General features: G+C 50.8%; 1 protein-coding gene across 1 annotated transcript; it reads right to left on the bottom strand.

Annotated features, from left to right (window-relative positions):
- Nucleotides 1-3,108: 3,108 nt before the first annotated feature.
- ARL4C (ARF like GTPase 4C) lies at nucleotides 3,109-3,977 on the bottom strand (the record flags this gene model as incomplete). Its single annotated transcript, XM_080347232.1, has 1 exon — nucleotides 3,109-3,977. The coding sequence occupies one exon, from the start codon at nucleotides 3,975-3,977 to the stop codon at nucleotides 3,399-3,401; it is 579 nt and encodes a 192-aa protein (XP_080203358.1). The 3' UTR covers nucleotides 3,109-3,398.
- Nucleotides 3,978-14,783: the final 10,806 nt, after the last annotated feature.

The raw sequence follows: 14,783 nt of genomic DNA, 5'->3' as shown, positions 1-14,783 counted from the left end.
TGTGTCAGCAGCCACCCAGGAGCAGATGCAGCCTCCAGCTCTGCAGCATCCTGCTCCCAACCGCCCGCCTGGTGCTTTAACCCCTGCAGACCTGGCTCCCTGCCACCCCAACTGCTTGCCTGAGGCCACGCAGTGAAAAAAGCCACACCAAGAGCAAAACCAAAACTTTCTCACTCCCTCCTCTAAGTGCTGCGCATGGGGTGATCACCTCCTTCATAAAGATTTAAAATAAAAAGAGGCGAGGGAAGAAAATACCCACACCAAGCAGTATTCTCTCATTTCATGGACAGCAGCAGAAATGCAGAGAAATTAAGTGATCTGCAAAAGAGCTCAGATTTCAGTAACTGCAAAACTGTCGATGTTCCCCATGTCCTAGAGGGACACGCTGCAGAAGGATGCCATGCGACAGACCCGTGCCAGCGTGCTGCACGGTGCAGAGTGATCCTGAGCAGGTCACTTCTCTGTCCCCGTGCCCAAGTCTCCTCTCTCTGGGGAGGCAGGAGCAACCTCCTTCATAACATGCAACGAGAACCAACTGTAAAATGCAGCATTGATATTGAGAAATAAGCAGAACACCACTTTTTTTTATCAGGCCCTTTCATTGTATAAATAATTTATTTCAGTTCACAGCATCATTATGTCTGCATCTTTAAAAAAAAAAAAAAGAAGAAAAGACAGGAGGAACAGAGACTGATGGACAATGGCAAGGGTAGGGACAGGGGCAGCAGGATATCCAACACTGATGGGAACACTGCAAAGGTACCTGGGGAAATGAGACTGGTACCTCATGACAGCTGCTTATTAAAAAAAAATGGTCATTCAAACATATTTAGAGAAGACACAGAACCATGTAAAAAGCCCAGCTTGTTTTCAGAGCAACAACCCCGGTATTTTCCCTTAACTGCTGTTTTGCTGAGGCACCTCTTCTTCTAGCCCACTGCAGGCAACACACATCTTCATCCAGGAAAAATCAGCATACGGTTGCGAAATGTTACAGAAATACCATGGAAGCCATTAGCTACTAATTGGAAAAGTCTTTTTAATTATTGCAGAAAGCAGAGTTGGTGGGAACAGCACTGCCAGAGCATCCTACCTGGCTCAGCTGAACCTTCAAGCACATGCTGCCAGTTCAGCGCAGGCTTAAGGGCTCTGCTGAAAACCAGCCATTTCAACCAAAACCAAGGGGATGCTCAGCTGAGCTGGTGGTAACCAACCCCCATTTGCCAAACCAAGATCTACATCTTGACAGCAAGGAGGCAAAACCCACAGCTAAATAGCCTGCACTTGTCATTTTTAAAACCTGGTCACCTCTGAGTTGGTAGGAAAAACATAGCTTTATATTTTGCCTCTAAAATGGGTCTCTCCACAAAAAAAAAGGGTTAATGCATGTGGCTTCTGTGGCATCAAAAATAAATATGCTTTTCTTTTTCTCTCTCTCAACAGCAAGTACCAGTGTTGGAGGTGAAGACAAAGCAAAGAAAACCCAAGGAAGCGGGAACAGAGCCACCTGAACTGATGGGACCAGCCCACTCAGCGCACAAGTCAGGACTCGTGTTGGGAACTCAAACCCCACAAGAAGAGAAATACTACTTGGCTGCAGCATTTGTTTCCTAACGAAAAGAAAAACAAAACAAAACGCTATTTGGAAGGTGTCACGCTCATTGCTGCAAGGTGAGAATCAATTCCCTGAAACCCAGAGGGCATTATTCTTTTGTCTGCTTAGTGGTTTCTCCTTGGCTGCTCTGGGAAGGGATTTTCAAACAGGAAGGCTGGTGTAAAATCACCAGAAAATCCTGCCAGATTGCATGGCTCAAAATTCATGGTATTTGGCCCCTGAGGGCAGCGTGAAAGCCAGGACCTTGGTTTTCTCCTCCATAGAGCTGGGTCCCAGGCCAAAACACAGACAGCAAATGGCTTTTGGTCCCTAGGACCTCAGACCCAACCAGGTACCAAAATGTCCACCTGCAGAAGGACACAGCAGGACCTGACCCTGCCCTGGGTGCTCAGCAGGCAGCCCACAGCTACTGCTGGCAGCAAGGGGCACTCCGCTTTGATTTGGGTTTAAATCTCTATAAAAAAAAACTAACACCCCCCATGCTGTCCCCCTGCCCCCCCACCCATGTCTCTTTACACCCTGCCATTTTCCCGGCACTGCCGAGTCCCTTTCCAGCAAAAATTTTGCAAGCTCTGGTCATCTCGGCAGGCAGTGCCAGCAGCCATCCGTCTGTCCTGCCCTGCCATGACCCCTGCCAAAAACCTACATTTAGCAAGCGCTGCCCTGACCTCTTGCACCAACTGCAGAGCAGCACAGTGGTACCACAAAGCTTGCTTTTTGTTTGTTTTTACTGAGTAACCCCTAGTTTGGATCACCCCAGCTGGAGCAAATAGCACCTTGGAGCACGCCTCTCTGCCTGGGCACAATAAAAACCTACTCGGGGCTTCACTTTGGAAGATGGCACAACTGAGCTTTTGAGAAGGGGGACTCCTGGACAAACCCCCAACGCTTCCAGCAGCGTTACACAAACCACACGCCCCCCCCCCCCTTTTTTTTTATTTATTTGTTTCTTTTTTTAAGCAAATAGCTTAAAGCTCAGCACCAGTCAGCAGCCACTAAGCATACCCGGCGCCGCAGCCTTACAACCCCTCAGCCTGTAGGCTGTCTGTCCATTCGAACCCTAAAACACCAGCCGGGGGGAGGGCGGGGGGAGAAAGAGGGGCGTGTTCCCTTACCCATCACCCACACAGACATTTTGTGCTGGTCCAACCCCCCTTCCTGCTTTCGACACCCCTTCCCACCGACAAGCGCGGGGGAGGAATGCAGGGATGGCAGTTCCCTCACCGCTAACCTTGCTGAGCCCGGGCGCTGCCTTCGACGCCCCCCCCACCCCCCCTTTAGCATCCATCCCTCCCCACCGCACCCCTGCTACACTCCCCTCTCCCGCACCCCAAAATGTCCACGTTAAAGATCCAGAAGCACGCCGGGCTTCTCTCAAAATGCACTTCAACAGGGTCCTGCCCTGTTCGCCCACGGCACACAAAAGCTCGGTGGTCCCGAAGGGCGGAGGGGGGGTCTGGCCCCCTCAGCCATGTTTCCAGCCCGGCCCGGGGGCCCAGAGGTCCGGATCGGGCCCCGAGGAGCACGGTGGTCCACGGAAAGGGGCGGGGGAGAGGGGAGGAGATCCCGGCTCTCGCCCGCAGCCGAGATCTGGGCTTGGCTGGCAGAGGCGGCTTTGTCATCACCACTATTGTCTTTTCATTTGGAAAGGAGAAGGAAAAAAAAAATAAAGGAGGAAAAAATAATAATAATAGCAATTAAAACCCAAAAGAATCGCTTTGGTTCTCTCTCCCCCTCGGTTCCTTTGTCTGCTTCTCTATCCCTCCCCGCGTCTGCGGGGCTTCTACCGCTTTTTCTTCTGCTTGAGGGACTTCCTCCGCTTCAGGATCATCTCGTAGAGCTTGTCCATGCCCTCCGTGAGCCCCTCGCCGATGATAGCGCAGGCGGGCTGGATGTGGTAGGTGGTGGAAGGGGTCAGCTCATGGAGCGCCAGCTGCTTCTCGATCTCGGCCACTGGCAGGGACTTGGGCAGGTCCTGCTTGTTGGCGATGACCAGTAGCGGGGTGCCCTGGTTCTCGGCGAACTTGGTCACCTTGTGCAGCTCTGTTTTGGCTTCCTCCAGCCGGTCCACGTCCACTGAGTCCACCACGTAGATGATGCCATCGGTGCAGCGGCTGTAGGACTTCCAGAGCGGGCGCAGCTTCTCCTGACCACCCACGTCCCAAAAGTGGCAACTGATGCCCTTGGCCGTCCCGTTGCTCAGCCGGATCTTCTCCGTGTTGAAACCGATGGTGGGCACGGTATTGACGAACTCGTTGAACTTCAACCGGTAAAGCACCGTGGTCTTCCCCGCCGAGTCCAGGCCCAGCATGACGATGTGCAGGGACTGGAAGGCGGAGATGTTGGAGGAGATGTTCCCCATGGCCACGGCTCACGCCGCCCTCACAACCCCGCGCCCATCCCCGCGACCGCCGGGCCCGCCGGGGCACGGCTCGGGGTGAGCTGCGGAGCGGGCGGGGAGCGGGCAGCGCGGCTCCACGCGGCGGCAGCGCTCCGGGACTACCGGCCACCGCCCCGCCCGGGAGGAGGGACCGCGCCGCCGCCTTCCGCCGGCTCCGCCCCCCGCGCTGCCCGCACCGGCACCTGCCCGTGCCCTCTGCTGCCTGCACCGCTGCCTGCACCGGCCCCTGCCCGCCCCTTCTCCTCCAAGCGGGGGCTTTGACCCGCTGCGCCCTGTTGCCCGGGGACAGCCCGGCGCGGGGTGGGGGGGACCCTAGGAGCGAGATCCCTATGTGGTTAAAGCCTGGTTGTCCCTACGTCACCAATCACTGAAATAATAATAATGTAAAAAAACCCACTAAAAATAGTACCAAGACAAGGCATTATTCACTGCACAGAGACACAAGGAGCGACCTTCTGCTGCACAATGTATAATCCTTGGCTGAGGGATCTAATGGGGTTGCAAAGTGGTTCACAGATTTCACAGAATATCAGGGATTAGAAGGGACCTCGAAAGATCATCCAGTCCAATCCCCCTGCTGGAGCAGGAACACCTAGATGAGGTTACACAGGAAGGTGTCCAGGTGGGTTTTGAATGTCTCCAGAGAAGGAGACTCCACAACCTCCCTGGGCAGTCTGGGCCAGGCTCTGCCACCCTCACTGGGAAGAAGTTTCTTCTCAAATTTAAATAAAACCTCCTGTGTTCCAGTTTATACCTATTGCCCCTTGTCTTATCATTGTTTGTCACTGAGAAGAGCCTGGCTCCATCCTCATGACACTCAATCTTTATATATTTATAAATATTAATGAGTTCACCCCTCAGTCTCCTCCAAGCTCAAGAGCCCCAGCTCCCTCAGCCTTTCCTCACACAGGAGGTGCTCCACTCCATCATCTTTGTTGCCCTGCGCTGGACTCTCTCCAGCAGTTCCCTGTCCTTCTGGAACTGAGGAGCCCAGAACTGGACACAATATTCCAGATGCACGCAGCTCTGCGGGACAGCTGGCACTGGTGATAAGGTGAGCCTGGAAAGCAGGAGAGTGATGCTCTGCTCCTGGAAAGGCAGAGCCTGTGCTTGTGCTGCAAGGCTGGGAGCTCCAACCACCCAGTGTGGTGCTGGGACATAAAGCATCTACATCCCCCAGGGACTGTCACAGTCTCCCAAAGCTGGGAGGGGAAAACCTCACCTGTCCTGAATCCAAGGTAGGGGTGGCACTACTGTTCATAACCACTAGTAATGTTTTTTGCATCTCATGATGTTATTGTTCTCAAAATGTGTTAAAGCCAATGAGTTCCCACCCAGGGCCCAGTACAGCTCAGTGCCCCAAGCCATGAATCTGCTGGCCCAGCTACTCCTGGAAGCCCCTTCCAGGCCAGCATGGGGACAGGGAAGCCACCCCTGCTGCATGCTTTGGGGAAGGCCTGCCCCTTTCTTTGCCTTTGCATTTATTTCTGATACTGCTCCTGAGCCAAAGAGCAGCAGCAGGGTTGTTCCTACAACATTACCCATCCCGTCTTTTACAGCGTTTGTAAAATAAATATCAACTGTATCTGACAGCTTAACTGGAAAGCCCTGGAGAAAGAAGTGTACTGCAGAAGACAGATACTGCTTTTAATTTAAGATGCTTTCACCACGCAGCATGCAGTGGGGATTGCCAGGCTGGAGTGGGATCATTTCTCATATTCATATTTCATCCTGAGGATGTGTATTACAGCTTTGCATGGAGATAAGACTGCCTGCTAACACATGCCATCATTAAAAATACAGGCAACTCACTGTGACGGTCTCTGGAGGTGACACTGGGCACAGCTTTGATGGAAATCACCATGTGGTGACAGCATGAAAAGTGCAGGGAGCTCCGTCTCCCTCAGTGTGCAGCTGTGAGAAGTGCTCCTTGGTACGAGTGAGGTGGCATCGCCTCTGCACAACCATTCAAAAAGCAAGGCACAGGCACCGTACAGGCTGAATAATTAAAATGTTTTGTTCACAGGGGTTGTCTTGATCAGCTGGCCTTTGAGCTGGCCTGAGTTTAGGCTTTTCTCTGTGACCCTGTAAAGGTAATGAGTTACTGAGAAAGCTGTGAATGACCGCTTGATTCCAGGAGCTGGAACACTATTGGAGAAAAACACCGGAAATAGAAGAATAGGGTCAAATTTGTGAGCAGTGTCACCAGCAGATCCAGCACCACTCTCTAATTTTCTGCCTGAATTGCTCCAGCAAAAGCTTTCTTAAATGCTGCTGGGAAGGATAATCCCAAGGCAAGTGGAACCCAGGCTGCCCCAGAAGTAGTGGCTGATTTTTGTGCAATAGGTCTGTGTTTTAGGAATTTACCTTCCAGCTGTGAGCTCGTGCTCAGATCCAGGAATGCCACGTCCAGTGCAGGAGATGCTGTTTCAGCCCTTGGTGGTATACCCAGGCAGGACTCCCCGGGGAACTCCCCATCTCGCCTCCATCACTGCTAACCCTCTCCCTTCCTCCTCCTTCATCCCCACTGCTGAACACAGCTCTGAGCCTCAAGTTGAAAGGCTTCCTTGTCGAAACAAGACACCAAATTTCTTTGCTCCCAACAGCCGAAGTGGAAGGAAGAGACTTCCCTCCTCTGCACCCCTCCTTTTTCACCCCAGCATTGACTGCAAGTTATAAATAAAGGCAAGATTAGATAGTCAGGCTGGTCAAACCTAGGGGATGTTCTGAAAAATGGCCTTACATCAGATGATCCCAAGGGGATGGAGATAAACAGGAGGGATGCAGTGGTGAATTATGCTGCAGCTAATGCCAGCTATCCATAAATAAGCTGTTAAGACCTCGGCTGAATATTAAGTGCAGAAATAACTGTTAATCGCAGCTGAGAAGAGTCTGCCAAGTCCATTCAGTGGCAAAATTAGGCAGAGGAAACCCATCTTTTCCATAAGCCCCCCTCCTCTGCTTTTTCTCCCCCCCCTTTCCATCACATCAAGGTTAAGCAGCCAAGGTTAAAGCCAACATTAGCATCTAAATGTGTGTCTGTGAGTATCTGACAAAGGAACCGCTCACTGGTCCCCAACATTTTGCTCCAGCAGCAAGAAGACTGTTGCTGCCATAGTAACTGTTTTCAGACGTGGCAATTATTTCTTCCCAGCCCCCCTCCCCATCTCATCTCACTTCCCCCAGCTCATCTTGCGCTTCAAAATATCTTTTTTTTTTTTTTTCTTCTTTTTATTTTGTGTGTGTGAAATACAAAGGGCCAAAGCCTGCACACATCCATCGGTGCCCTGCCTGGAGGAGACAAGCAGAGGGATGCTTACCACGCTTCCACAGCCATCTCGTGGATTATCTGTAGTAGTGACTTTTAATCTGCATCCAATTAGCCTTTTGTCACCCAGGCAAAGCAAAACCTTGGAGCGGCAGCTTTTGCCAGCTGTTTCTGGCAAAGCTGGCGATTTGGGGAGGAGGAGATTGGTTTGCAGAGAGCATCCCAGCTCCCAGAGCATGCAGAATCCTCTCTCCCTCACCTGTCCCTTCCTTCTTAATAGCATCACTTGCCTGAGTGTGCTCCCTTTTGTTTCTGCATTAAAAGCACAGACACCAGCCCAAACAAAGTTAAGAGGCAAGGGCTGTAATTAGGGCTGCCCCCGTTCTTGGGGATTGCTGAGGGTAATTAACAGCATGCCCATGACTAATGCCTGGGATGTGGGAACAGCAAGAAGGCTGTGCTAGAGCCAGAACTGCGGCAGCCACCTCTTAAATAGCTGATGGTGGGAAAAAGCAAGGGACCAGCATCACCAGGCAGGTTAGCGGGGCTGCTCCCCTCTTCTGCCAGGGTTTCATGGATGAGCTCTACCCCCGAGCAGTGGCTTTTCTGGGCCTGTGTGAGCTGGAGAGGCAGCACTGGCTAATGTGGTGTAGGAAAGTCTTACCCTGTTTGCAAGCCCTGATGGTGTGGGAAAGCCATTGGGGAGGCATTCTGGGGACAGTGCATCTGTGCCTGCCATGGTCAGCATCCTTTTATTGTACCAATATCCTTGCCACCTTCACGCACTCTTTTCCATTCCAAGGACCTTCCAGCCCACTCACTGGATAATGAGGCCGCATAATGCAGGATCATTAAAGGCTGAATAGCCTATGAGTCCCATAGGAGCCTTTTGGATATTAACTCAGAGGGAAAAGAGCATCATGGATGTAATGGGACTCCTTCCTTATGGGAAAGGCAGTGTGTTATCCTGCGGGGCTGCAGAAGCAGCATGATGCAGCCAGGCATCCCCACTGAAAGGGTTAGTGAGGGAGAGCAAAGGGGCACTGGGGGATAATTAGAGATCAAGAGCCAGGTACTGAATATTTCACAGGAGATTGTCCCCCTAAGCTTCAACTCACACCTCTGCTACCAGTTTCTGAGTAGTTTCTGGCACTTACTGGCAAGTTTTTCTGTGCTTTGTCTCTCTCCTCAGTGCTCAGCCCTGCACCAAGAGGGTCCACATCCTGCGAGTGGGGCCTTCCATCCCTGCCTATTTGAGTGTGGGGACAAGGAGGTCTTGCGGATCAGAGGAACACACTCGTGAGATATTTCCAGGAGCTCCTGGGTGGATGGGTGGAGGGAGGGATGGAGGGATGAATAGAGGGAGGAATGGAGCCTGGCAAGGAGGGATGGATAAAAGCAGCATCATAGTGGAGAAATGACTGAATCCACAGAGCTCCTAATGCAGGAGTGAGAAATAATCCGTTCATCTGCAGCGCAGCAGCTCAGCTCCGTTTCATGACCTCAGATGCCTCCTCAGGCCAAGCAAATTCCTTCAAGGACCAGCTTAAAGCCGACTTTACAGCCTCATCTCCTCAAAATGCTAAAACAGCCACAAACCGAGGAAAAACAAAATCTGTCTCTAAGGGAGTTGATGTGAAAACAGCCTTATCAAGACAGCACAAAATCCATCCAGCCCAGCATCATGTCTCTGTAAGCAGCCAGGAGCAGAGGCAGCTGGAGTAACACAAGACCAGGGCAGATGTGTATTATAATTTTCAGTGTGGTAGGTTTTTTTTCCTTCATTAATTTGTACAAACCCACTATGAAGCTTTACAAGCTTTTAGCCTCCTCAGCATCCTGGCCCCGAATGCCACAGCTTACCCATTTTTGCTGGATAAAGAGGAATTTCCTTGGTGTGAAACTGGCTAGAAATCTCTTCTACAAATTCACACGTACCAAGTAAAGGTTCTCAGGTTAAAGCAAGGTGAGCACAAGGTTTTTCCAGTAGGTTAGGCTGGGATTTTCACAAAAAACAAACCAAAACAAAATCACTCTTTTTGTGCTAGGCTTGCATCACAGACACTTTTTTTCTCCCCAATCCATGAAATTTGGCAGGAGGAACTTGAGCAGGCAGAGACAAAAGAAGCAAGCTCTCTGCCTTTGTTCCCACCATTTACTGGGATGACAGATGTCATTTTTGCACAGCGAGTGCTGTGTCCCATCACTGCAGCTGAGTGCACCTGGAGGGGACACTGTCCCACGTTGGATTAAGAAAAACAGCACTTGTATTTCTCCCTTAACATGTACAGTTTGGTTTGGCTGTTTCTAAAGTGACTGCTTGGATGATTGGATCATTTTAGGAGTTGAGGTTCCAGCATCCTTAGGATTTATCTGCTGTGCCTGGGACTTCATGCACCTGAATTGCCCTCTGCCCTCAGAAGGGTCACAGGGACATTGCTAGCAGTGGTACTTTGCTAGTCCTTCACCCCCAAACACCCCCAGGACTGTGGCTGCTGGAGAAAGCAGAGCTACTCCTTCTTGCAGGAGGGGAAGAAAGCTCTGGGGAAGCCTGCACTGGAGCTGGGGCAATCACCCATGGGGACCCCAGAGGAAAAGAGGTGTTATTTGGGAACAGATACTCCATTCCCTCAGCTCTTCTTTGCCAAGGTCACATTTAGGGGTGGGTAAGACATCTCCTGGGCTGAGGGCAAGGGAGCAGCAACCCTTTCCTCCCACCTGGATGAGAAATGATACAGATACCAGAACCCCCCACACCCCTTGTACAAGCAGTGCCTGGAGGGGAATAACCCCTCACCCCACCCTGGCTTCCAGCTGGGTAAATAACTGCTTTTGTGCTCACAGACATCCTGGGGCCAGAGGAAAAGAGACTGAAACTCTGCTGGTTTCGTTACCCCAGGACATTGCATCAGCTTTGGACACAAAGCACAGATCTCTACGGTGGGCCAAGGGGAAATAATGGGGGGAAGTACCTGCACCCACCTGGACCTGTCCCTGAACACACTGAACCCCCCTGTGATTGATCAGTGTGGGTATTGAGGAAATTTGGCCTTGAAGGTCTCATTTGGAGCTGCTCAATAATGTGGTGACCTGGAAACTCAAAGGAAGGGTAAAACACTTCCCCACAGGAGGAAGGATGCTGAATCTGGGAGGGTTAAGCACATACAGGTATAATGTATGGCGTGGTTCAGGTTTGTCTGCAGGCACATGGTCACACATCCTTCTCTCATTCCTGTCCTGAATAATGCTTGGTCTCAGCTACTCCCTGCTCTGGTGTAATTCCTGTCCAAGGCTGCACATTGTTTCACTTGGGAAAGGAGTTAGAGCTGCAGATTTCACCCTATAATTTTTCTGTGACACTGTTTCAAGAAAAAAAAGAAAGAAAACTGGATTAGCCTTGCTGCTAGAGATAAGCAGGAGGCTTAGAAAAACCCTCAGTTTCCCAGCACCCATTCCCAGGGCAGTAAATCTTTGAGTGTACGGAGCTGCAAGCAAAGCGGAGAGAGTGACAGCACAGGGCTGGTGGAGATTTAGGGCTCATGAATCACTCAGTGCTCTCCAGCAGCACACACCAGCATCTCAAATTGCCTCCTTGGGTGATTTGCACCACAAATTTCTGCTTAGCCCCCCAAAATGTCAAAGCACTTTATTTGCTGCCTTTTTTTTTTGTTTTCCCTTAAAGGAACTGCTCTGTGACCAGAGGTGAAAATCCTGCTTTGAGCTGATTTACCTGTGTTTAGCTAGTGTACAGCTATTTACATCTACTTTAGTTGGCTGGAGCCTGATTTAGGAAAAAATGCACCAGGATCATGTAGGAGGTCAGATCTCAGCTACTAATAATCCACACCTGTAAATGCACTCCAGCCTTCCCTTCCAATCAGCCCCAAACTTCCTGCACCTGTGGCAAAATCTTAAATAAACCCAAGCCTAGAGGATGGAAGGATGAGACTAGTTCAAGGCTGGCTGGGGATGGGGAGCATTCCTGAGCAGTGTAGAAGAGAGGACACCTCAGTTTCAAGGCTGCATCCTGGGCAATGATGCCTGTTCCCTGCTGGTTTAATTCCTCTAAGAGGCAGAAGCATAACTGTAGCATTGATAGTGTCCCTGTTGCAGCAAGATATGCCCTAGCTTAAGGAACTACTGCTCTGCTTCACATCTTCCATACACAGTGGTGAAGGGACACCAGTGTCCCGCTGATGCAGTTTCACGTGGTGCCGAATGTTAACAGCCTGGTAATCTAAAAGGTAAGGAAGCTGTAATTTAATCAAGTGGGGTCTGGGCCATGCAATGAAGTGTAGAAATGGGGCTGCAGCTGCCTGTTCATGTCACCAGGCTGGAATTACAGCCCAAGCAATGCTTATCAGCTGCTGTGTGATTTATTGCAAGGGCATGTTTCCACCAGGGAAGGAAGGTGAGTTGGGAGATGAGCACAAAGCACAGATCAGCCTTAGGAAGGTCACCCTAGGGGGACATGACCTGAGAAGGATTCTGATTTGGGGCTTTGTGATCAAGCTGCAGGAGGCTCTTGCTGATGCTTGTGGGATACAGTAGGCGGAGGCTGGGAGAGAGGAGAAACGCCATGGCTCAGAGCCATGGGCTGGAACTGCTGGTGTCCTGGTCCTGGCTGCACGTCTCTGTTTGTGTTTGCTGGGCTGGGGACGGAATATGAGCTAAAAGCTGCCCTCTTTTTGCCTTTTATATTTATTAACCTAAGTTCCACTAGCTGGCTGGAGAAGTGGATTAGGAGCTGGGGTAGGAATTTCTTATGGCATCCCAGACAGCCAGTACTTTATTGCCCTGGTGCCAGGTGAGGGACAGGCATGGGACCTTGTGTCAGTGGAACAAGAAAGCGTCTTCACCTGCTTCAGCTTCACAGGTGGAGCCTGTTGAGGTGGAAAGATGAAGCCCAAGCTGTCACAGGGAGTCTTTGTGGCAGAGGTTAATCCTTATCATGTCCATCCCAGAGCAGTGCTCAGCCACCAAACCATCCTGTCCTGGGCTCAGGCTCCAGCTGCTCCAGGGTCAGTGCACGGCCCAGCTGCAAAACAGCTGCTGTCAGCATGTGGCATTTGCTATCTGCTTTTCCCTTCCTGAGGTCATCTAAAATACATGGTCTTGTATGGATAACGTACCCCCAGGCAAACTCCTTTAACTGCATGGTTTCAGATGACTGGTTTTTACATAATGTCATGTTATTTCTGAAGGAGGGTGACAGCCCCTGGGGTGCTTGTGCTTAATGGCAAGTGAAGGGCTTGCAAATCAATGCCTCCTTTGAAATCAGTGCCTCCCTGGCACAAATTCTCCTCTGGCATACTCTCTGGTCACCAGGCAGGCAGCAGCAGTGGGCACCTATGTTACAATCACAGCAATGGCATCTTGCTGCCCCGATACTGATGTAGAAGCTGATCCAGGGGAGTGCCTCCTTCATCTGCAAAACACTAAAAAGGAGCTCTATTTCTTTCCAAACAAATATCCTGTGTCAGAGTAACATCCCCTGTACTACTTGGCAACATAGCTGAAACCAGTCTGAGACAGTCAGGGCTAAAAGGACCTCCCAGTGATGCTGGTGAAGAGGTACAACTGTGGATGGCATTGGTCTCTGTTCTGCTCTTCAGAAAACCAAGGCAAATAAAATAAAATCAATCCTCTTTAACCAGCCAGGGAAGGTTCAGCAAGACTGGCAAAAGCTGTTTTCTAGGGCCACCTGGTGACAGCTGGAGACAAGCCTCGCTTTTGGAATTTTAGGGCCCAAAGGAACCCCTCACCCCTGTGAACCCCTGTGGCTCTAGGGTCTGTGGCCTGACAAAGTGCTGCACCTTTCCACCCCTTCCCCTCCCATCAGATTTTGAATCTAATCCAAGCGCACCCTGTTGCCTCGGGAAGCATGCATTTCTGCACTCTACCCATTTAACATGCAGTTTGGCTCCCAGGTGCTTTTATTCCAGCATTTGGTCAGTAAAACCAAAAAGATGCTGTGCAGAATAAAAAAAAGCCAAGTGATGTGAGTTGACCTGTGGGGAATTGTGTTTGCTGCTGAGAAAGGCAGCAGCTTTTTCACCCTAAGACGAATCAGCCTGTGTGGGTTCTTGGTATGGGAAAGCCACAACTAGGGTGTAAATCAGCAAGGATTTGAGCAGTGTAGAGCAGAGGAGAGCCCAACAAAACAAACCAATCCCCTGCACTGTGCAGCCATACAAGATTTGTCTGATTGCTGCAATTCCACCCAGGTGGGGCTCTTGCTTTTGTCCTCTCTTGTCGCTAGGGGGAAGCGTGTGACCACTGAATGGAGCTGGTACCTTCAGGTCCCCTCTGTCCCTGCCCGGTTGGTGGCACCCTCCGCCCCCCCGCCCCATCGCAGGGTTCAACAGGGAGAAGTGCCAAGTCCTACATACACCTGGGGAGGAACAGCACCAGGACATGCTGGGGGTCACCCAGAAAGCAGTTCAGCAGAAAAAGACCTGGGGACCCTTGTGAACACCAAGTTGAACATGAGCCAGCAGTGTGCCCTTGTTGCAAGGACAGCTAATGGTATCCTGGGCTGCTTTAGATGAAGTATTGCCAGTAGGTCAAGGGAGGTGATCCTTCCCCTCTACTCAGCACTGGTGAGGCCATCCCTGGAGTGCTGGGTCGAGTTCTGGGGTCCTCAGCACAAGAAGAGGCATGGACTTACTGGAGAGAGTTCACTGAAGAGGAGGAAGGGACTGGAGCATCTCTCCTATGAGGAAAGGCTGAGACACCTGAGGTTGTTTAGATAAGAAAAGGCAAAGGGGGATTGTACCAATACCAGCAGGAAGGATGGAGCCAGATTCTTTTCAGTGATGCCCAGTGACAGGACCAGAGGCTACAGGCACAAACCAAAACACGGGAGAGTCCCTCTGAACATCAGGAAATTCATTCTCGCTGTGAGGGTGACTGAGCGCTGACACAGGTTGCTCAGGGAGGTTATCCTCGGAGATATTCAAAAGCCATCTGGACACCATCCTGAGCAACCAACTTTAGGTGGCCCTGTTTGAACACAGGGCCTTGGACCAGGTGACCTATGGAGGTCCTTTCCAGCTTCAGCCAGTCTGTGATTCTGTGGTTCACGTGTGGCTTCCAACCCAACATGGGTCGGCAAAGGGAACATCACCCATGCACCCCAGGCTGCACCTCTGCTGCTCTTGCTACCATCTTACTGCTTTAGACCCACTCCCAGTGCACATGCCTGACCCCAAATAGGTTAAAAATAGTTAACTTGGAGGTTGTTGCATCCCTGGAGACCAAGCCCAGTCTGGGAGACAGAAAAAAATGAAGGCAGAAAATTGCTGCTACTAAGTGATATCTTAAATAAATTCAGCTTTCCCTCTTATGCATTCAGGTCTTGTTTAAGTTTTCCTGCAGACTGGAGATGCAGAAGAAGCGATTTAGATTGAGGAGATTAATTAATTAGTGTTCGACACAGGGAACCCACTCACCAAATGGATAATGCTCCAGAGAATTTCCAGTTGTTTCAGGCTTTT

The sequence above is a fragment of the Nesoenas mayeri genome (genome assembly GCF_963082525.1).
Source record: "Nesoenas mayeri genome assembly, chromosome: 6".
In the NCBI taxonomy this organism is placed as follows: domain Eukaryota; kingdom Metazoa; phylum Chordata; class Aves; order Columbiformes; family Columbidae; genus Nesoenas; species Nesoenas mayeri.
The sequence above is the reverse complement of the archived record's forward strand: the minus strand, read 5'-3'. Positions and strand labels throughout refer to the sequence as shown.